This window comes from Chanos chanos, chromosome 6 (assembly GCF_902362185.1).
Source record: "Chanos chanos chromosome 6, fChaCha1.1, whole genome shotgun sequence".
Classification (NCBI taxonomy): Eukaryota; Metazoa; Chordata; class Actinopteri; order Gonorynchiformes; family Chanidae; genus Chanos; species Chanos chanos.
The window spans coordinates 29,728,478-29,750,411 of record NC_044500.1 but is presented as its reverse complement, the minus strand read 5'-3'; the positions used below and the strand labels follow the sequence as shown (position 1 = coordinate 29,750,411).

Below are 21,934 nucleotides of genomic sequence, written 5' to 3'. Positions count from 1 at the left end.
CTGTGTACCAGCAAGATCTGGAAGAGCTGTCAGACATCTGTTGCAAGCTGTGATATAGAGTTAGATATGTTTGTTTTATGCAGTGTATTATAGATGAATGACAGATTACTGATGAATCCAAAAATGAATGGAGGTAAAGAAAAAGGAGGGGTAGAGTGAGAGAGAGAGAGAAAGAGAGAGAGAGAGAGGTGTCAGACGAGTCTGGACTGGATCCTGATGTCACCCGTCACTTAGCAGGAATGCTGCGAGGCTCATGAGAACGCCTCTGTGTGTGATAACATCAGAGAGCAACAGAAAAAGGATGTCCTGTCCTCCTTCACCCAGTGCCCACAGCCGCCGGCGGCTCCGCCCGCCCTCTCGGCTTGTCTCACAGACGTACGGACCACAAAATCAAGGAAAAGAACATTCCAGCAATGCTCTTTTAACTTTTTTTAAAGAAGTGTATAGTACGCTTCAGTCTCACACAGTAAATGTTTCAAACGCATATTTCTGGTATTTAAAGATTTTACAATATACTAAAACAACAATAAACTAGCAAGGCAGCATATTTCTCTCCCTTCAAAGCAAAGTAAAAAAAAAAGAAAAAAAGAAGTCCAGATCCTATCTCCATGAAGACTTATTCTTTTAACTTCTCTTCCCATTAGCAAAATATTGCATTAAATTTAAGCAAAACTCGTTTAAAATGGTTCTGCCGAAGGTCCCTCTCACAGAGACTCACCATACAAGCCTGTCCCACTTTCTGCCCATTCTTTTCTCAACATGTCTGTCTACCTCTTCCTCTGTCTGTCTTTCTGCCGGTTCCCTGGTTAGTCTGTCTACCTACACGCACTCCTGTCTGTCTGTCTGTCTTTCTGCAAGTTTGGCTGTTCTGTGCTTTTGAGCATTGTCTCAATTTATTTAGACATGCATGGTACTTCAAAAATATTTTTCCTTTTCCAAAATGATATTTAAAGGCAAAATATTTGACAATTTGTTTAGCATTTTATTTTGTATCTAATCACTATTGCCATAAATGGCAGCTCAGATCACAGATAACACAGCAGAAATGACAATAGAAATTCCCTGATAAGTTCAACTTTATTTTTCCTTTATTTGTGTGTATGGCCTCTATTCTGGAAACAGAATATCTATCGCAATGTTTTAAACTCCTCATCTAGGTGACAGGTTTAATCTATGCATGTTGTTAATTTTCAGATTTTCTCATTATTATAACAGCAGCTTCATTTCTGTTGTATTTTTGTTTACAACCATTACGGTGAATTATTATTTCTGTGTGATCTGAATTGAATTAATCTGCTAAATTAAGCTCACATACTGCTCTGTGCAGGTAATGGCTGTTTTTGTTTTGAAATGGATGTTTAAGCCACTGATTTTTAAAAACTGTGAAACACTGTTGGTCACTGGGCTTGGCGTACTTGGTCAGAACGCTAGCAATTGAAACCTAGACTGTTTTTCAATTAAATGGTAAAGGTGTATTTTGAAATAAACATTTGAAAATATTTGTATGAGTTTCAGACTGTAGACATAGAGTAGGACATTTAGGCTTTTGGTATGCCTCCTGGGGCCATTCCCAGCCTGCTTCTGTCAGGCATGTTGATCTCTCTTATTGCCATTTTATCTGCTGGCTGTCTGTGCGCCTGTCTTGGCGGGAGTAGGAAGGGGTGGTGAGAACTTGTTTGCTGCAATGGCAGGTAGTCCACTGAGGGCAACCAAGAGCAGGGAGTTTTTCGAGGATGTTTATGAAATCCACAGAATGTAATTGGAGTCAAGGGTCAAAAAAAGGGGGAAAACCCTGGTTCAGAGGAGTTCTTTTCCTTGAAAGTGCATGTTTTCCAAAGGATAAAGAGAAACTTAGAGCGACACATTTTTTAGAAGAGCAAACATGCCCTGAAGAACTACGATGTTAAACTTATGGATATCCGGAGTCTTAATCAAGAACAGGAGAGCCAATGAAACGATACATGGGTCGCACCAAATTTCTGCTTTATCTATGTAGACATGAAAAGATTGTTTTGTGGGTGTTGTAAGATTTTCTTTTAGCTTTGAAGCATCCAGAGAGAGAATCTTACCGTGTACTTTCTTTGTTTTCCTTTCTTTTTTTTAAATTCAGATGACCCATTCCTGAACTATGGGAGTCCTTGATTATACAGCGTTAGCAGAGCGTTACTGACCCAGAGCTGGTACAAAAACCTGTTAAAGAACACACTGCCTTCTGGAATATCAAATAGTACTGACTGAGCTTGTTCAGAAAGACAGAATATTCTGTGAACGTACAAGCAATAAACCATTCTGAATGATACGAAAAATACAAAAATATTCCTCAGTATATACAAATGAACTGGTTCTAACATTGAAAAGTCAAAAAACGAAGGAAACATGGACGGAGACAACAGATGAACTTATAATTTTGAGATGTAGTTAGCTAAGTTCAGTCTGAGTTTGGCCATGAAATTTGCTAACCGATAGAGCCATGTAAGGGATAAACAAACTGACTGGCTTCACCAGAACATGTGACTAAACCACAGTTAATTGAATTCAGATAACCTAAAATGCACCCTTTTGATCCATTAGTCATGGCAAAATAAAAAGACATCTTGGCTGGAAAAACACATATCTATCTGTTTTTTCGGGGGCTGCAAAATAACACGACAAATTGGAAAACTCAAGTACAAAGGAAAAAGCACACAAAGAAAATGCAATGGGATAACAACAAAAAATGAAAAAAGAAAACTGCATAGATTTTTTCATTTTTTTCAAATGTAACTTTGGCATCAGTCTTTACCATGTGGAGAAAAGTAGCTACCCGGTAATGTATGTTACATTAGTATTTAAGGAATTCACATGCTTATACTCCAGTAGACTGCCCCCTAGTTCCTGGAGCAGTCAGATGTGACTTAAAAAGCTAGCTTTTGATACAGCCTGCATTTAGTTTAGTTTTCATTAGCCTTCTGTGACTGCCTAAGTTTGCAAAATCAAAACGACACATTTACAGCGCCGTTAGCAGTTGTAGATGACTCAGTATTGAATTTAAATTTCTTATTGTCACAGGGGTTGAAAAAAGTAAGTACCTATTTCTACACTGTCTTGTCACAGTATTCTTCGTAATTTGGCTGATAGCGTTCCTATTTGTTCTTATGTGTGATGGGACAAAGCAGCTTTTTTCCTACCTTTTATTGCTCATTAAGACAGAATGTGTGGTCTCGACGGTTATGCAGTGCTGTCTAACTGCATTTAGTTCTACAATGCTCTTGTGTAAGCATATTGACTATACTTGAATTTCCACCAGTAGTGCATTCGTTGTAATAAAAGCCTGAGAGTAATTAAGAGAACACTTAGCTGAGTCATTCAGGAAAGTAATAATTCAGGGAATGCCTTGTTTATTTTGTTTCTCACACTGGGAAACATAGAGCCCATATGCTATAAGTCAGAGAAATATGACTATTTGAACTTTTGAGGAGATTATAGTTGTTGTGCTCTCCCTCATTCAATTAAGCCTAATTAATCCAAGGGATGATTTAAAGTGGAAACAACCGTCATGCACGGTTTAGCCCCTCAGAGGCAATGCATGAACTCTTAGCGTTCCAAACTGAGCCTGTATTTGTTGGGATGCGAGCTGTGGAAGTTGCAATGTGGTACTCACACAAAAGCGTGTGAAAGACCTGCTTTTCGCTCGTTCTCCGGAAACGTATAATTCCTAAATTGATCGGTCAGATCAAGTCATGAGGAAACAATAACTGCATGGAAAAGACTCAAAACCAGTTTATTTTGTGTAAAGTGGTCAGGTAGACTATGTAGCATAAGTCTGGCATATAATTTGTTCACTTTTGGCTAATTCTGGGATACCATGGTGACCTCTCCCATTGTGGCTGTTTACTGTTCCTGTATGAATGACAGCTCATGCAAATGGGGACATGCTCAAGGACAAACAGAACCTTGTTTTTTTTGTTGTTTTTTTTGAAAGGAGAATGATAACTACATTAAACTCTGCTGTGTTGGTGATACTCTGTTTAGAAAAGACTATGATTTGATCTTCCAGCAATTTGTCAGGAGCTATATATCGATCTTTTTTGTCTTCTGTATACCGATTACCTATTGATGTATTGATGTCATTAAACGCCTTACAAAGATTTTTCTGAAAACCATTTGTATGGCTTTGTTGTTTCCTCTGCAGTTCCAAATCAAAGCATTTGGCCTGTGTGTTTTGGAGGCTGTAGTTCTCCTTTTTTGTGTGAAGTTGTGCATGCTGAATCCTTTTCCTTATTGTGTGTTAATTTGTAATGTGAATGATCTGGTTTGCTCCAGTCTTTTCAGCCTGAAATGCATTCTTAGGAAGATGGGGATTAAACTCCTTAAAATGAGTTTCAAGTGCAGAGGCGTTTTTGGAGGTGCAATGCTGTCTTGTGCTCTTATCACTCCTCGGAGGGGATAGCTGGGTAATTTGAGAACTCACAAAGGGGTTGCAGTGTACCTTTTGGATGGGTTGTAATTAGCGAGATTGGACCTGTTCTCTGTGGGGACCCCTTTGCCCCCCTTCCCCCGCTGAGCGATTCCCAGACTTGTGGGGTGTGATTGGTGACCCTGCTGGCCCTAAACAAATTTACCCATTGTACTCTTTGAGCCTGATCCTTGCTGCCTGCTCTAATTGGACATTTCATCCTTGCTGTGCCTGTACCCCTTGATGAGTGAGAAAGGGAACAGTAAAGATTCCTACAGTAATGTAAAAATAGAGTAATTGTGAGGCCCAAAGTAACAACCTAAGAGCCAAAATAGAGATTTTGAATGGTTTTATCTTTTCTATGTGGGCCCTTTTGGTTTGCACACACAAAAGATCTGTATACTCGTGAGGGTTGTCAGAGGTCATAGAGATACAGGGGCCCACAAGTTGCTTTAATTGGTCATTCTTCTTTGACTCAACCCACATTCTCTCTATCGCTCCTTCTCATACAAATTCTCATACAAACAATAATTTACTCTTTTTTCCTTAGCATAGACCATGGATTATTTTTAGATTTCTTTCTTATAGTCTTGCTTTTTGTGTTTTTTTTTTCTCATTTCCCTTTGACCAGAATACTTGCTGTAATGTTCAATGTGCTCAAGCAGTCAAGGTTTTTTCATTTTAGCGTGACTATCATCATCAGCTCTGAATAGATCTCCCCACTGATCAAAACAGCTGTACATCAAATGAACTGGGGCCCATAGCAATCAACCTGTTTATGTTTGTGTGACCATAGTATCAACCCTTTCCTCATGCAAAATAGCAGATTTAGATCTGATATGTTTTGAACAGAGTGTTGTCCTTGATGCTGTTATTATAATATATTTTTAGAAATTATTTTCTACACATTTGTATCAGAGGCATACTATGGTGATTTTGTGAGTGTTCCAGTAGAATTGCTTTACTGTATGGGGTACATTGGGGTACATTGAAACATCTCTGTTCCTTCTCATTAAGTAACCTGTTTTTTGTTTTTTTTCTCAAATGAAGTTAGGTTATATCCTGACTCTCAGGTTACTGTGATAAATCAGATTCTGAGGAAGAATTTTGTTTTATCAAGGCAAACTCGCAACACTTTCAGAGTTTGCTTTGACCTGCAGCCAGTGAAAATGAGTTACACATCAAGTATCTCGTCATCTCTCCTCCAGCACTGCCTGGAAATAACATTACACTTCTGGCACTTATGATATTCTTGCATCACTGTATTGCGGTGTAATTGAGAGTGGAGCTGCTCTGCTGTCTCTTGTTCCCTGGACTAAAGCGTGTTGTTTGGGTTTAGGTTGGGCTTGGGGTGGGGATGGGATCGGGGGTGCATTTCAAAGAGGCCATTGTTACTTATGGCTTCCAGTGCCTTCATTTCCCCTTTTGCACTGATTCAAATAACTCCAGTCCAGTTAACATATGGACCTTGAACCTGACGTGGACTGAGCTCTACTCAACCTTTTCTCATTCTTCACATTTCAATACCTGTTTTTCCCCTAACTGTTAGTCTGAAGGTTGCATGATGTTATTATTAGACCTCAGAGACAATGGCAGTTGCCACTGAACACAGTGCTTTTGGAAGCTGAGGGAAGCCTAATCCCCCTGCTGTTGTTAGATATAAATTATAAACATGAGGGGAACACACACACAGGCGTTGCTGTTGGAAGAACTGCCTCGTTCTCTCAGATAAGCAGGGGTTGGTTTGAGGACATGGAGGACTGCACAGAGGGCTGTTAATATGTAAACGAGACGAGCATGTATCTCTGGATGCCATATGACCCATTGCACTAAATACTGCAGGTGTCCTTGTCAAAGCAAACACATGTTACGAAAGCCTGGTTTACACAGTCACGGTGTGCATACTGTATACGGAGAAATAATGTTAGTACTTGGCTTGACATAGACTTTTTTGTGGAGGGATGAGCTGCTGAATTAATGAGCGGACATATACTGTAGACTCAGAGGGAAAATGTGCCATTTCCCACTCTCTGATGTCAAGTATACTTACAATTTGTATGATGACTCAATGGCTCTTTTACAATATTGATTAATTTTATTGATTTACCTGTGTTTGAATACACATCAGAGGGGTGTATTCCTGGCACTACTCACTTACTAGTTGTCTAGTAAGTTGTTTAGGAGAGTACACATTGATAACGGACTGATCCTGGATTGAATGGACGGATTAATAGGACCTATCCTCAACATTTTTCTCGTCTTTTCTTTGCCTGCAGCAAGCCTATGTGTCCTCCAGCCACCAGATGGCACCCCCCAGTCCCAACACCAACAGCAGCAGCGCCAGCAGTGCTGGGGGCGGGGAACAGCTGAGTAAGACCAACCTTTACATCCGCGGCCTCCACCCAGGGACCACCGACCAAGACCTGGTCAAGCTATGCCAACCGTAAGTCCGCCTGCTCTTTGCTACATGCTAAGCTAAACCAAATGGTTAGCTTTCTTATTACCGCGATAACTTAGCGGTGCCGCGCTATGTTCTCTCAGCAGTAACATAGTGATAACAGAATGGCTGTTATAAACTGCTGAGAGATGAGACACAACACTCAGGCAAGTGTTTGCGATTAATTAACGAGTCCAGGCCATGCGTTTTTGTATGTAGTTATATTGCGATATCTTGGGCTAATGTGTGTTTAGGTTGGAAAATGTCTTTTGGAACTTTTGGAACTATTCTGTTCTGTAACCTTACAAAGGCAAATACATCAAGTGGAGACTGAAAAGACGTATATGGATTTGATCATCTACGGGGTATATAGAGGGTATAGAGGGTCTTCTCAAAAGATCGTGCTCATTGCCAAAATGCCTGGTCTGTATTTTGCATTGGTATTCATTTTCAGAGGGAAGGGTGGAGGAGATAGAGTAGATGCGTTGTTTGGCGTAAGTGTGGAATTAAATCCCTCATAATGCAGAATTTCCTGGGTTGTCTTGTACAAGCGCAACAGTATGCTTGAGCCAGCAGGTCAAGAGTGAAAGTGCGTGCTTGTGTGTGTGTGTGTGTGTGTATGTGTGTATATTTTTCTGGGGGGGGGCATTAATTAGTCTCCAAATTGGAAACAAAGAGCATGACAGAAGAGAGCAAGAGAGTAAGGGATAATGTTGAGGTTAGACTGTAAAGGGAAAGAAAGAAAGAGGGATTGAGGGAGAAAGAGAGAAAAGGAGTGAGGGAGAGAGGGAGAAAAGGAGTCCGGGAGAGAGGGAGAAGTGGAGATGAGGCCAGAATGGGGTAAACCTTCTTTACATGTCCTGAAGTAACCCTCCTTCTGAGAAAGAGCTAGCTGAACCTCCTCAAATATTCTCATTCCAAACCAGTCTGTTTCACTTAAATATATTTGCACTGTTCATTTGCAAACTGTAAGATAAAAGGATAAAAAGAAAATTGTGGAACAGTGAAGTCCTCTTGACTGTCAGTTAGTGTACATTGCTGATAAATACTTTTTCAAACTTTGACAAAGTATTGAGCCGAACATGTATTGCGGCAATTTTTTTTTCTAGCGTGCCTCAAACGAAATGTAAATATGTGAATTTCAGTTCTCTCCATGTTCTGCAATTCCTGTTGAAATACCATAATCCTATGGATTCATAAAGATTGAAAACTGGTTTTGTGCTTGCAAGTCAGGACCAATCTCCCATACCAGCAGTCATTCATTTTTAAACAAACCCGTTCTTCAGTTCAGACCCAACACTAGAGAGCCCTTGCGGTGTCGTTAGCTAGGCAGTGAAAGGTGACTCGACGTATAGCCCTGCTCATTTACTTAAGATGAGACGGAAATTATGACTGTGTTTTTCAAGGCTTCTATGTGACATAGAACCACCATTAGTCTGCTTCTCCACAAACTGCAGACCAGACTTATGAAATGACATACTTAGCATATGGAAAAATTCAGACGACGTTTATTCTTGGAACCGGATAGCATGTAATCCCACTGCACACTCCCTCAATGTCTTCTGTGTTCGCTGCATAACGTATATCTTCCAAAAAAAAAAAAAGAACCCTGACTTGAGCATACAAGAATATGTATAAATACGCAGAAAAGCTAAATTTTCCTTATATAGTTAGCAAGAACCATGGTTATGCAGGGGCTAAAACTCACCATTATGCTATATTTAGCCAATTTTCAAGATAATCACGTTTTTAGGGTTCCATTTTCTTATTTTCACTTTGGCCTTTCTATTGTCTGTCTCTCCCCCCCCCCTCTTTTTTTACTTTTTTTGTCAGCTTTATTAGAACCTCATTCCCAAATTTTCACTCCACCCTTATGTTTTTTTCCTTTGCTGGGAGAGAGAAGCTTTTTTGAGAGAGTAGTAATTGTAACTTCATGCTGACGTAAGCCATGTAAAAGCTCTTTCTATTTCACAGTCTCACTTACTGTTACCGCTGGGTCAGACTGTCTGGCAAACAGGGCTATGATGCTGCTTTTTCCCTGTCTCTTAGTGCATGCACACGTACACACACACACACACACACACACACACACTCACACACACACACACATTAAGGCCAGCAAAGTTTATGACCCTTCGTCTCTTGTTGTGAACAAAAGAAAATGCAGTATTTCCTGTTATCTTCAGTCTTTTTCCTTCAAAAATGTCTTTTGTAGATTTTATGCTAAATCATTCATACTTCAGCCCCATTACACATTGCTTTATTCTGTCATATAAAGTAGTCATTAACTCTACATGAGCGTTTAAGCACTGCCTAATAAATGCGTAATGAAAGCAAGAGGCGTTTTATTAAGCACTTTTTATTATGTATTTGGTATGCTGCATTGAACTTCATCTTGCTGTAATTTTTCCTCTCTGTTAATGAGAGCTGAGGTCATAGAGGAAGAAGGGTCTGTGCTGAAGAAACTACAGATCTGTTCTACTTACACTGTCTGCAGGAAAGTCTTTCACTTGTTTTGTTTTTTCTCAAATTCATGCCCAAAATGATCTGTTTAAAAAAAAAAAAGTCATTTTGTGGCATACAGTTCTTGATTTGAGTCACTTTCTTTAACAGTTGTTCTCAGTCCTATTGCAAAATGCAATTCAGGACACTTGAGACAGGGAGAAACATGCTGTAGTTGTGTAACTCGACAATAGGTTGTTAAATATATATACTGTAGAACAAATATTGACCTTGCGTCACTGTTTGCCCTTGTGTGGTTCAGCTCCTTGACTCTGGGTTTATCCGCACGCAGAGGAATGGTTCCTTCCCTCTTTCAGACCCCCCGAAAGGGGGGGAGGGGAGGCAGCAGGCTGACTTTTCCAGCCCCACAGGAAGTGGAGGGTTGTGGAGGAAAGGGGAAGACAAACAGAGGAGTTTAACAGTGTTGGAGACATGTGAAAAACACAGCAACTGTAACTAGCCACTTTTGAATTGCTGACGGTAAATGTATTTTTTGTTTTGTTTTGTTTTAGGAATTGTGATTGAAGGAGGGCTTAGGGGTTTAGTTAAGTAGGAGTATTAACTGAAGAATCACAGAAACTGGATGGGGGGAAGAGGGACGGAGAGAGGGGCAAAGAGAAGGGTAAAGGGGAGGTCGAGAGGCTTGAGGAGTACACCCTCATTGACTTAGAAACAAACAGAAAAAGCATGACAGCAAGAAGACACCCAGAGAGGATAAGTTGGTCAGAGTTGAACAGCAACCTCTTGTAGTTCCCCATGCCAATAAGACACACACACACACGCACACACACATCGAGAAATGTTCATCATGTGCTATTGCAGATGACCCAGTGTAGGGGAAAGAGTCAAGAGTATCCCCCTGATGGCATGTGAATTGTCAAAGAGGACCCACATGTCTCTCTCTCTCTCTCTTTCTCTCTCTCTCTCTTTTTGTGTGTGTTCATGTTTCCTTCTTCAGTGACTACTTGATGCAACACCAGATTCTGTCATGATATGGTTTTTTTTAGTTGTGGAATATTCCATACATAACGTGAAATATTCCATACATAACATCTGTGTATAATGGAATTCATACATACAGATAACATGAAATAAGAGTGTAGCTGAATGTACAGATGAGGGTTTTCCGTTTATTACTGGGAGGTTTTATGCCTCAAATTCGTGATAATGAATGAGACTAATAAACTTCAACCGTTTGTAACCATACACAGTGTGTCACTATAACATACACAATGCATGTATTGACACAGAGAGATTCTGAAAGCAAACTTCCAGGTTTGAACAGATATTTTACAGACCTGACTATAGCTCTGTCATCCCTATTGGCTATAAAGGTATTTCTGTGTGTGTTTATGGATTAATTTATTTATCAGTCACCAAATCTCTTACATTTGAGGAAACATAATTGCATAAATGCGTACATTATTATTACATATTTGAAATCAATGAATTGCTCACTTTCTCAGTAGTGTGCTGTTAATTAGCTTGGAGAGAATGTCCTCCCCTCTATTTGAGCGGGAGGAAAAGTTGATACTACATTACTTTCAGCGTAAAGGAATGAAAAATGAGGTACTGCATCCATTAGTAATTGTATCTTTTCCATTTTATTGTGCTTACTTCCTTCTGTGGACTGAACCAGCTATCACTTTACGCTCTCTTCAGATTAAATTTTTAAATAAAAAAAAAACGCAGGGGATCAGCATTGGAAGGATATTTCATATTCATACCTCACGTAACAATGAATAATGTATTTTAGACCTATGTCAGAGGGTTCAAAACCAGAAAGACAGGAAAAGAGACATGTTGGTGGTCGGTCATTGACATCAGGTAGATGCTTGTGTTGGAGCAGTCTCACAGATAACTTAAATAACTTTTAATCAACATCTAAATGAACAAAACAGAGCCCTGTTTTTTTTTTTTTTTTTTTTTTTTGCTTTGACAGCTCCTAATCTACTTACTGACAGATATATTTTCATGATAAATGGATTATTTGGCATAAACCTGCTTGTCAGATTTAATCTGTCAGGGGACTCTTTCACAACTTCTTTCTCGCTCCTCTTTCGTGTAAAAGATTAAATATTTTTAAAGGGGAAAAGATTCTCTTGATCTGAAAGGCTAAGGGTTTTACTCTATGGAAGATATTTGACTGTAACCATGTCCCTTGCGAAAATAGGTTTTAGACTTCTTTTGTTTCATGAACATCTAACTTGTTTTTATTATTATTACTATTTTTTTTTTTTTTACAGTTTTTTCTTTGTACGGTTCTAGTGAGTGTACAAGGAGTTAAATATGTAAAAGCAGCCAAACGGTGTGTTGTTTTTTCATGCTGTAAATCGGCACACTTCAGTAGAGTGCTCTGGCGCTGTGAATAATTTGGATGAGGCCCTGCCAGTAAAGCACGTCCAGAAAAAAAAAAAAGAGCCAAGTTGCCTGAAGACAGACACGGCACATGTTAGCGTGATAGGGGAAAGAATGAGAGACAGTGAGGTATGTCTGTGTGATGTGTGCCAATGCCAATGCTACTGGGAGGAGTCTCCCATCAGGCCTGATCGAAGAAATGCCTTCCTCGTCCTCTCAGGCTAACCTGGATCAAAACAACAACAACAACAACAAAAACTGCTTAGGAGATAATCTCTTCTAAAAACCAGTCCTCAGTTCAAATCCCTGTACACAAACAAACACATTAAAAGACAAATATACTCATCATTCACTTCTTTCCTTACAGGGGAAAAAAAAACTCGCAGAGGAAAAGCATTAGTTCACTTATGAAAGTGTGTAAAAGTGTTTTCTGAATTTGTTTAAGATTGTTTGAAATTCACACTTCTCCACCAGTTGGACTATTTTACTCTAGTTTTTGCTGCGTGTAGGACTGATTGCGTCTCTAGGCTTCAAAAGACTAGCAAAAATTTGAAGAGGCTGGGACAATTAAAATCTAATTTTGTCTCACTGGATGATTAAACAAGCGCTAGGACTTTGAAAAAGCATGCCTCTTTGGAGGATAGGAGATTGTAAAGTTCTGAGTGAAAAGCCATCTAACACGGCAATTTGATAAGCAGTTAGCATAAAAGCTATTTAGCATCAGTTTTGCTTTATTGCTTCTAGGGCCTAAGAGTCGACCTGGGAACAGAGAAAGCCATGCTAAACCCTGAAACTGTCTCTCCTGCCTGTCTGTGCACAGATGTGTGTGTGTGTGTGGTGCAGTAGGACCCAGAGGAGGGAGAGAAAGAGGGAGATGGAGACAGGAGAGAGGAGAGGAAGAGAGGGCGGTGGAGGGCTGAGGAATCAGGTTTCATGGCCTGCCCTACCGTCACTGAAGCGTCAGAGCGAGTCAAGGCAATAGAGTTCACTAAAGCACACACAGCACGGACTTTCAGTGAGCCAGGGAGAGAGAGAGAGAGAGAGAGAGAGAGATTACACAATTATCACAAATGGCTGTTTCAGTCTCCACAGCGATTTTTTTATTTTAAAGCTGTATGCACAGTTGAATTCTTCTTTGTTTTAGGGGACAGCTATATTGCTCTTAGATTGGGTACAGTACTAAATGAGTGTGTCTGAGAATTCTGGTTTACTTTACATCTACGGTATTTGCATACACTATCATATACTAAGCCATCATAATCACAGGTGCGATTTTGCCTTGCAGCCTGAGTGGTAATAGCACACAGTAATACCACACAATGTTGTATTGTGTCCTCTTTGTACTTTTATGCAAATAATGTAATGTGTTCTTACTGGAATGTACAAACATTCAAAATGTAGAGATATTGTCTTTCACACAATATAAAGAAAATACTTTGACGTAACAACATTGCGTTTTGATATCACACAACATGATGGAGGAAGAATCTTTTAGGGGCATAACAAAGATGATGTCATATTTCTGCTAAGTGAACCTAACGGTTGGCATGTGGGCCTGTGTTTGGTTGAGGGAGTGAGAGAATGAGAACAGGCAGACAGGTGTTGAAAGAAAAAGGCCGGAACAAATTGTTTTTGTCCCTGAGGCCATGTCTCAACCAGTGTGAAAACAACACCACAGAACCTAGTAACTGTATAGAGAGCTCCCTCTGAGACTGACTGACTCACACATGCACTCACACACACACTCAGAAAAATTTCTCTCTTGAAATCTTACGTGTATGCCCTGTTCTCTATAGCATGTGGGAGAGGCTGTAAACGCAGAGGTCATGTGAGTGCATGTGTGTGTGTGTGTGTGTGTGTTTGTGTGTTAGTGAGGGAAATAGAGGTCATGTGTGTGATTTCTGGGTGTATACTCTTTTCTCTAACATGTGGGAGAGGCTGTTAACTCAAATTCTGTGTGTGTCCCTGTGTTTGTTTGTTCACAGTGTGACACTCATGACTATAATTTTCTTTCTTTTTAAAGCTATGGGAAGATTGTGTCCACAAAGGCCATACTGGACAAAACTACTAATAAATGCAAAGGTGAGAGGTCAACAAACCTTTACACAATTTCTGTTTTTACTCTGCACTCTGTAATATGTAATTCTCTAAATCTTCTCATATTAGAACAGGCTGCTCATTATAAAATGAAAAAGCATTAATCTTAGAACCCCACATTTGGCAGCCGAATCTCTCTTTTGTACCGTGGCCATTTTACTCATGCTAGTGCAAATTAAATGAAATAGAAGATAATAACAGTTTTCAGACCACTTCTGTAAATTTTTCAGTGACCTTTATTTGAATTAATATTGAATATTAAAAGGAACATATTCAGCCAATTTTACTTGTCTTGTTTCCCTCTCTTGCTTTCCTCCCCTCTTTGTGTGTTTATGGGTGTATGTGATGTGCGTGTTTGTGACTGTGTGTGTGTGTATGTGTGCGTATTTATGTATGATTATGGGTGTATGTGATGTGCATGTTTGTGACTGTGTGTGTGTGTGTGTGTGTGTGTGTGTGTATTTATGTATGATTATGGGTGTATGTGATGTGTGTGTGTGTGTGTATGCACATGTAGGTTATGGCTTCGTTGACTTTGACAGTCCAGCAGCGGCACAGAAAGCAGTGACCGCCCTGAAGGCCACAGGAGTCCAGGCCCAAATGGCCAAGGTAACCAAATACGAACCACATTTTTGCCCTCTGAGTCTCTCAGTTATTACACAAGGCTTCTAACTCAGAACTACCCTTCTTTTCATATTCCAACTCTCAATGTGGGTTTATCAATATTTTACCCAGCTCAGCTGAACACATATTACAGTGTTGTAATTCACATATTTGTCATTCTGCTGTCCTAATATAATTAACAACCTGAATAAAGTTTTATCTATATAAAGTTCCGTTCAGCTGCTACATGGGCGTCCTCAGTTCTCTTCATTTGTCTAGAGTGGAAAATAAAGCTGAAAATGTTGCATAGTTTTCTTCATGAAATACCTGCTGGGTTTGTTCGTTAGCGTTCTTCTAACTTTAAAGAACCAGGGTCTTGTCAGGCTCTACCCTCCCGCATAGCTAAACGCACAGACTGGCTTTTGAGTAGAGTATTTGAATAGAACATGTATTGAAATGAAAGTATTCATGTGTTTTGCTGTCTCTGGCAGTGCATCAAGGCAAACGTCATGTTTTATAACAAAGTTTATTTTACTTTTTGGTTAGTTAGTGTTTGGCACTCACATATGCCACACATACACACACACACGCACATATACTTTTCACAGATTTTTATTTTACTGTAAGCGAAGGCTTATGTCCAAACCCTTGAGCTAACTATAAAGAAAGAAATATTTTGGCACTTTCAGTTGTTTTAACAATTACAACATCTTTTCAAAACCCTTTTCCAAAACGTTCCAACAAGTTCGGCACTTGTCAGATATTTTTGTATCCTCATGTGGACATTTGTTCCACATAGCACCATAAGAACATAGTCGAAACACAGAATTTTATAGAACATCTGTTATGATGGTGTTGTAAAGAAAAGGCGGTTTATGTATACATATGTAAGGGGTGGAGGTGTTTTGTGTTTCTGTGTTACGTAAATAAAGCAAGAAAAAAGAAAGGGAAAATGAAAGTTCAGGCTTGGATTTCTTTGTTCCCTCCCCTCCTCCATTCCTCTCTCTCTCTCTCTCTCTCTCTCTCTCTCTCTCTCTCTGTCTCCCCCTGTACCGTGTGTATCCTGTTAGCTGGCATTTGCTGTGAAGTAGTCTGGCCTTTGTTTGTGTGTGTCTTGGAATTGTTTGGCCTTTGCTTGCCAGTGAGTGTGCATGCATGCTGTGCTCCTGTCTGGCCTTTATGTGGATGTGTGTGCACTGAATGGCTCTCTTGTAGACCTATTAAGCTGATCCCTCTGTGCCTCTCAGCCGCTCTATTGTAAAACACTCAGAGAGCGTGCAGGACAGAAATGCACAAACCCACATTCAGACACGCACGCACATACACACACGCACACACACATGCTGTACCCACACACGCTCACACACACACACACACACAGACGCGCTGCATCTACATACACACACACACACACACATGCTGTACCCACACACACTCACACTCACAGACGCGCCATAACCGCAGACACACACGCGTGCGCGCACACACACACACACACTGAAAGTTACGTGATGAACAAGTTTCTGAGTTGTTTTCTTTTCAATGGGAACAATACACACATAGACAAAGTGTGCCACTGGGACAGATTTAAGTTACAAAGCCGCCTTGTGTCTACTAGTCTGATACACAGTGTCACAAATCACTCTATTTCTCTCGTTTGTTTCCTTCTTTCTCACACACACACACACACACACACACACACACACACACACACACACACGCATGCACACACTCACACATTATCCTCTCGTCTCACGGCTCATCTGTGTTTACTTTAGAGAACTCCAATGGTTTTGGCAATGCCTTTCAAGATGACATCAACGGATCGAAATTGAGACCTTTTTTTTAGTGAAGTGATTTTCGTTATGTTTTTTGCCAGTGGAAGCATCATGTAAAACGACAGTAATGAAACTTCCTCTCGGTAACACCGTCCTTTTCTGTGATCAAATGTTTATTGTTTTCATAAGGATGCTGATATACATTGAATAAGAATTGTGAACAAGCACAACATCCCCAAGCCATCTATGCTAAGACTCCCATACAGCATTAGAGCGAAGGCTAACATTGAAAAGCAGTGTCAACAGTTAGAGAGAAGATAAAAATGAGGGCCAGCTCTTCGCTTTAAATGTTCAACACTGCTCATGTACTTTGCATTGCCATCACAGTTTTTAAGTAATTGCCAGTAAGCTAGACTAAACTCCAAAACTTACTACCAAACGTGGTTGATGTGACTTTCTCTGTTTTAAGAAGATGATGTCACAGCAGGAGGCCGTGCAGTAGAGTTTCTCCCTTACTTCCCTCTTTATTTGAAACTGATATTAGTGTTTCATTCACAGAATGATCCAGAAAACATATTGTTTCAATACTGTTATCAGGGTGAAATTCTTGAAATGTTTTTGAGAACAAGAAACAAAGGGAGAGCTATAAATAGTCCTTCCTCTTTCTGAGAACCTCCAATTCTCAACAAAGACCTTAGTACAGACACGGCCACATAATACACACAGACACCTACACACGTTAACACACCGACGCATACGGACACTAGGACACGCTGAGAGCATCTGATATTAAAAACATCTTGGCTGACTTGCTTGACCAGGGTGGCAAGAGAGAGAGAAGGGAGGGGGGAGAAACCATGATTCAAAGCATGCCTCAGACTTTTCCATGGGGAGAAAATGATATAAAAAAAGGGTGGAGAAATTGAAGAAAGAGGTAGGGAGGGAAAGAGAGTTACAGACGGAGGAAGCCGAGGCGGGAAACACAGGACTGATGGGGAGGGGTGAGGTTGCAGCTAACACTGTGTGTGATATGCTGACTAAACAAATGCATCAGTAATTCAGAGAAATAAATAAATGTGCCAATTTTAACAAAAACATTTCAGCAAAAAAAAAAAAAACAAGGATGCTGAATCTGGTGATATAGTGCTTTGATACAAGACTGGTTTATCAAGAAAGTAGAGGGAAAGACAGAAAGAGAGAGAGAGAGCTCGGTCGAAGTACACCACCACCCAAGTCCTCTTATTATCATCAACTGTCTCTCTGTTCTTACTATTTAAAGCCCTCTGTTTCAACCCTAAATCTGTTCTGTTTCTTTTTTTACTCTCTTAACTTGCCCTCCAGTTCTAATACTGTTCTCTCTTTTTCCTCTTTTCCTCTATTACTAAACATTTTCACACCTTTGTGGGTTCTCACACACATACTCTTTTTCTTTTACACTCTTTCTACATCCCTCTCCTTACTCAGGATCTGTCTCTCTCTGAACCTCTGATAAACAAAGGGAGTTTTTCCTCTCTTTCTGTTGTTTCTATTGTTGTACAGATGGAAATTTATGACAGTCTGTCTTTACTTTTCATATTTCTTCATTATCCGTGGACTAAGATTTGGACATGCAACCATTAATCACCATCTGACCCCTAAGGATTAGCTCTCGGGAACGAAAAGCAATCGACATGAAGTGAAATACATTTATGAATTGGCTGCACTACTCCATTCAGAGACTCTATCCAGACCAACACAGTTATAAATATTGATTTGATTTGACTTTTGGCACTAAGTCAGAGAGATTGCATTAATGAATCAAACTGATTTGCTGATTTTTTCTGTCCCAACACTTCTTTTTCCAATTTTTCTGTCTTCAAAGCCCAAATTAATAACATAAATATAACTGAATATTCATTCATATTTATGACCATTTTTTTTATCCAGCTGTAAATGTTTAAGGGTGTTGTACCATTGTAAAATTGCGGATATAGACCTATTTTTATCTGTAATGATAATTAGTCTTTGAGCTATACTGGGAGGGCCAAATTGCCTTAGGAAAATGAAACCTGTTTCAGTTGTGTTTAGAAGGGGGAAAAATGTGTCAGCAGTACTGGAAACATAGTTGTGAGAAGCAGTTAGTTGCCCATGAAAAACTGTAGGAGGTTGTGGTGAGATGTTCTCCACAAAACACTAAATATGAAAGCAATGATTGACTGTTTGCATGAGAGCCAGCTGCTGTTTTATATAACAGGCCAAAACAGGTTTCAAGAGAAGCGAGAATGTGGATCTCTGCTGTGCCCATTACTTTAGCAACTGCACACTTCCATACATTCCAGGTTATCAAAAGTTCTTTAATCCCTTTTTTTCCCTCCACAGCAACAGGAACAGGACCCCACTAACCTGTACATCTCTAACCTGCCTGTGTCCATGGACGAGCAAGAGTTGGAGGGCATGCTGAAGTCCTTTGGTCAGGTCATCTCTACACGCATCCTACGGGACGCCAACGGCACCAGTCGCGGTGTGGGCTTCGCAAGGTAAAACAGCCCTGCAGTCTGAGAGAGACAGTGTTTGTTAGCTCCGCAATCCTAGTGCTGTTCCGCCAAGGCTGAACAGACAATATTCAACCACTCTGGACACGCGCGTTGTAAGAAACGTTGGCTTGTCGATGAAGGTCGAGTGTTTGTCATCTCTGAAACAGTTAAAAAGAGTTGAGAGAAATCAGCTACGGTTAGCAGGTGCTCTTGACTATTTTTAAATGTGAGCTTCGTCTACAAATCTCTGATGATATTGTTCTTTTACAGAATGGAATCTACAGAAAAATGTGAGGCAATCATTCAGCATTTTAACGGCAAATACATCAAAACCCCACCTGGTGTTCCAGGTAGATTTTTCTCAGTTCTCACATATCTGTAAACGTGTCACCTGTTCTCTGATTGCAGCTCTTTAACAGCATCTATTTTCATTACGTCATTACATATATTCTCAGTCAGCGTGATACATTGCAAATGCCTGATAGAAATCTCACTCATCATTTTTATCTGTAGTGCCCACAGAACCTTTGCTCTGCAAATTTGCGGACGGAGGGCAAAAAAAGCGACAGAACCAAGGGAAGTACCTGCAGAATGGACGGCCCTGGGCCAGAGACGGAGAAACGGTGAGACATCATTCAAACTGGGGCCTTTAAAATACAATATTTGACTAAGCAGAGAGAAGCATCACTCTAGTTATTCATGGATCTTATGCTATGTGTGCTCTGTTCACCAAAAGCCTTTTTTCTTCCAGTGTTGTGTGTGTGAGTGTGTAGCTTTTCAGATGTCTTCAGTCTGATACATATCATAATATACAGTTAGGAGTACGATCATGTACTGCTTGTTTGATTTCATATTCCTTGTGTTTTATCACTTTCTCAGGGAGGAATGACACTAGCATATGATCCAACTGCCTTGCAGAATGGGTAAGTTAGAAGCTGACACCATTTCAGAGATACACTAAAAACACCCCATACGCTTATAAAAGAACCACGTCTTTGCCTGTGGTGAATGGATTACACCTTGTGGCCATAAAAAGTACTGCAACATGTCTTAGTTGAAATCCGATGACCGTTTCATAACAACAAAGCATGATACTGCTGTCATTAGAACAATGATAAAAATAAATAAAGCAATGTACAACATTTAACATTTAAGTTTTATAAACATTCTCTTTATGTGTTTACGTGCTTTAATCTCATAATGTGAAATTTATTGGTTTTATTTTCTATCATTGCATGAATCTGCAGGTTTTATTCGCCTCCTTACAGCATTGCTCCAAACAGAATGATTGCTCAGACGTCCCTGTCTCCATACATGCCCTCCCCTGTCTCATCCTACCAGGTCAGTCCACAGCAAGTTTCCACAGCCAAACTCAAACTGCCTTCAGATCTCCCCTGGATTTATTATCAGCAGACAATGACACAGTCTCCATGTAATAATTTAAAAAAAAAAAGCTTGAAGAGATAACAGTAGTGCACTAGTGCACATTTTAGAAGTTGCTTTGAAATTTGCCCTCTTACATAACGTCTGTTTCTTTGTGTTTAGTTATTTGTTTTGAACTGCTGCCAAAAAGCAAAAGACATCTGTGCTTGTGTGTGTGTGTGTGTGTGTGTGTGTGTATTTGTGTCCATGCATGTATGTGTGTTTCTACGTGTGTGTGTATGTTTGTGTGTTTCTAAGTGTGTGTGTGTGTGTGTGTGTGTGTGTGTGTGTGTGTGTGTGCGCGTTCATACGTCAGTGTGTGTGCACGCATTTGAATGTGTGTTTTCACTGTGCAAGCTTTGACAATACAGTGGGAAAACCTCTCCTTTGACTCTGGGCTTGTCTCTTTTCTTTCTTGCACGCAGTCAGAGATCTGTCTGTACAAAAGAGTTTTGTCTTCTGTCACAGTCTAGCTCACCAGTATATACTTTTCTCTGTCACTGCTGGTCTTCCATATGTGCGCTCCTTTCTTTTCTTTTTTTTATCAGTCTTTTTATACATCTCCTTTACAATCTCCATTTGCTTTTGGTTTGTTCTTTCACTGTCACATTCTCTTTGTTTCTCAAAAGCATATTGTCTCTCTCTCTCTCTCTCTCTCTCTCTCTCTCTCTGTCTGTCTGACTGTAGGTACCCACCCCGTCATGGATGCATCATCAGTCATACCTTGTGCAGCCTGCTGTAAGTGTTTACACACACCTTTTTTCTGCTCACATCACTGTGTTTTAGTTCAGTGTTGCCAAAGGACAAGACATAATGATAAATCATAACAATACTTGGTCCCCAGACGGCGGCGGTGGCTGCCAACTGCTCTTAGCTCATAGTGTATGTGTGTGCTCACTGCTCTAGTGTGTGTATGCTTACTGGTGTTAGGATGGGTTAAATACAGAGGCTGCATTTCACTGCTCACTGCTCAGCGTGTGTGTGACAATTAAAAAGTACTTCTTCTTCTTCCTTCTTCTTTTTGTGATAAGGTTCTAACGATTATATTGATAAGGATCATTTCCATTCTGATTTTCTCTCGTGTTTAACTCACATAATTGAAGGAGTAATGCAAAGCTAAAGGAGTAATGCAAATAAAAAAATAAACATTGATATGGTATGGTGATACATCTTGTAAAGGTGAATGTTTTTCTGTGGGTTTACAGGGGACAGTCCTGACTCCAGCGATGGACCATGCTCTGTCCATTCAGCCCACCTCAATAATGGGGCCTCTGACCCAACAGCTCAGTCACCTGTCTCTGGGCAGCACAGGCACAGTACGTTCCCCTCCAGTCTGGTTCTGTTAAGATCTGCTCTGTTAGGTGTGCAACGGTAGACAGAAGTCATGGTTTGGTACATACTGTACATTGGTATGTTTGGTACAATTAGTACAAAAAGGGGAACATGAAATGGAATTGTGCTGGCTAGCTGACAGTGTTCCTGCATTTACCAAATTGACATTATCTGTTGAGGTAAAAAAATTCAAAACAGCGTTTGGTAAATGAGCTTAAAACATGTTAAATATGTAAAAGCATGTGCTTATTTTTAAGCCTTAAATTCAAAATAAAAATTAAATTTTAATTTTAAAGCCTATTTGAATGATAATGTTATCAGTACTTTGTTGTTAGTTCCATCATGTGAAATTATATTACAGGCAGCATGTTCCTTGTCTTAAGCCTTGTCATTGAAAAATTGCTCGGTTTGCAAAACAAAGTATAATCCAGTACATGTACCGTTACGCCCTTAACTT

At 40.0% G+C, this 21,934-nt stretch overlaps 1 protein-coding gene across 1 annotated transcript in view; it reads left to right on the top strand.

The window, feature by feature from the left end:
- LOC115813652 (RNA-binding motif, single-stranded-interacting protein 2) overlaps positions 1-21,934 on the top strand; it is a 33,542-nt gene that overhangs the window by 5,672 nt on the left and 5,936 nt on the right. Inside the window, exons 2-11 of the mRNA XM_030776177.1 lie at positions 6,712-6,878; positions 13,756-13,814; positions 14,347-14,438; positions 18,569-18,726; positions 18,994-19,073; positions 19,237-19,346; positions 19,603-19,646; positions 19,971-20,064; positions 20,833-20,883; positions 21,351-21,461. Of these exons, the coding sequence (XP_030632037.1) occupies positions 6,712-6,878; positions 13,756-13,814; positions 14,347-14,438; positions 18,569-18,726; positions 18,994-19,073; positions 19,237-19,346; positions 19,603-19,646; positions 19,971-20,064; positions 20,833-20,883; positions 21,351-21,461 (966 nt within the window). The remainder of the gene's footprint in view (positions 1-6,711; positions 6,879-13,755; positions 13,815-14,346; positions 14,439-18,568; positions 18,727-18,993; positions 19,074-19,236; positions 19,347-19,602; positions 19,647-19,970; positions 20,065-20,832; positions 20,884-21,350; positions 21,462-21,934) is intronic.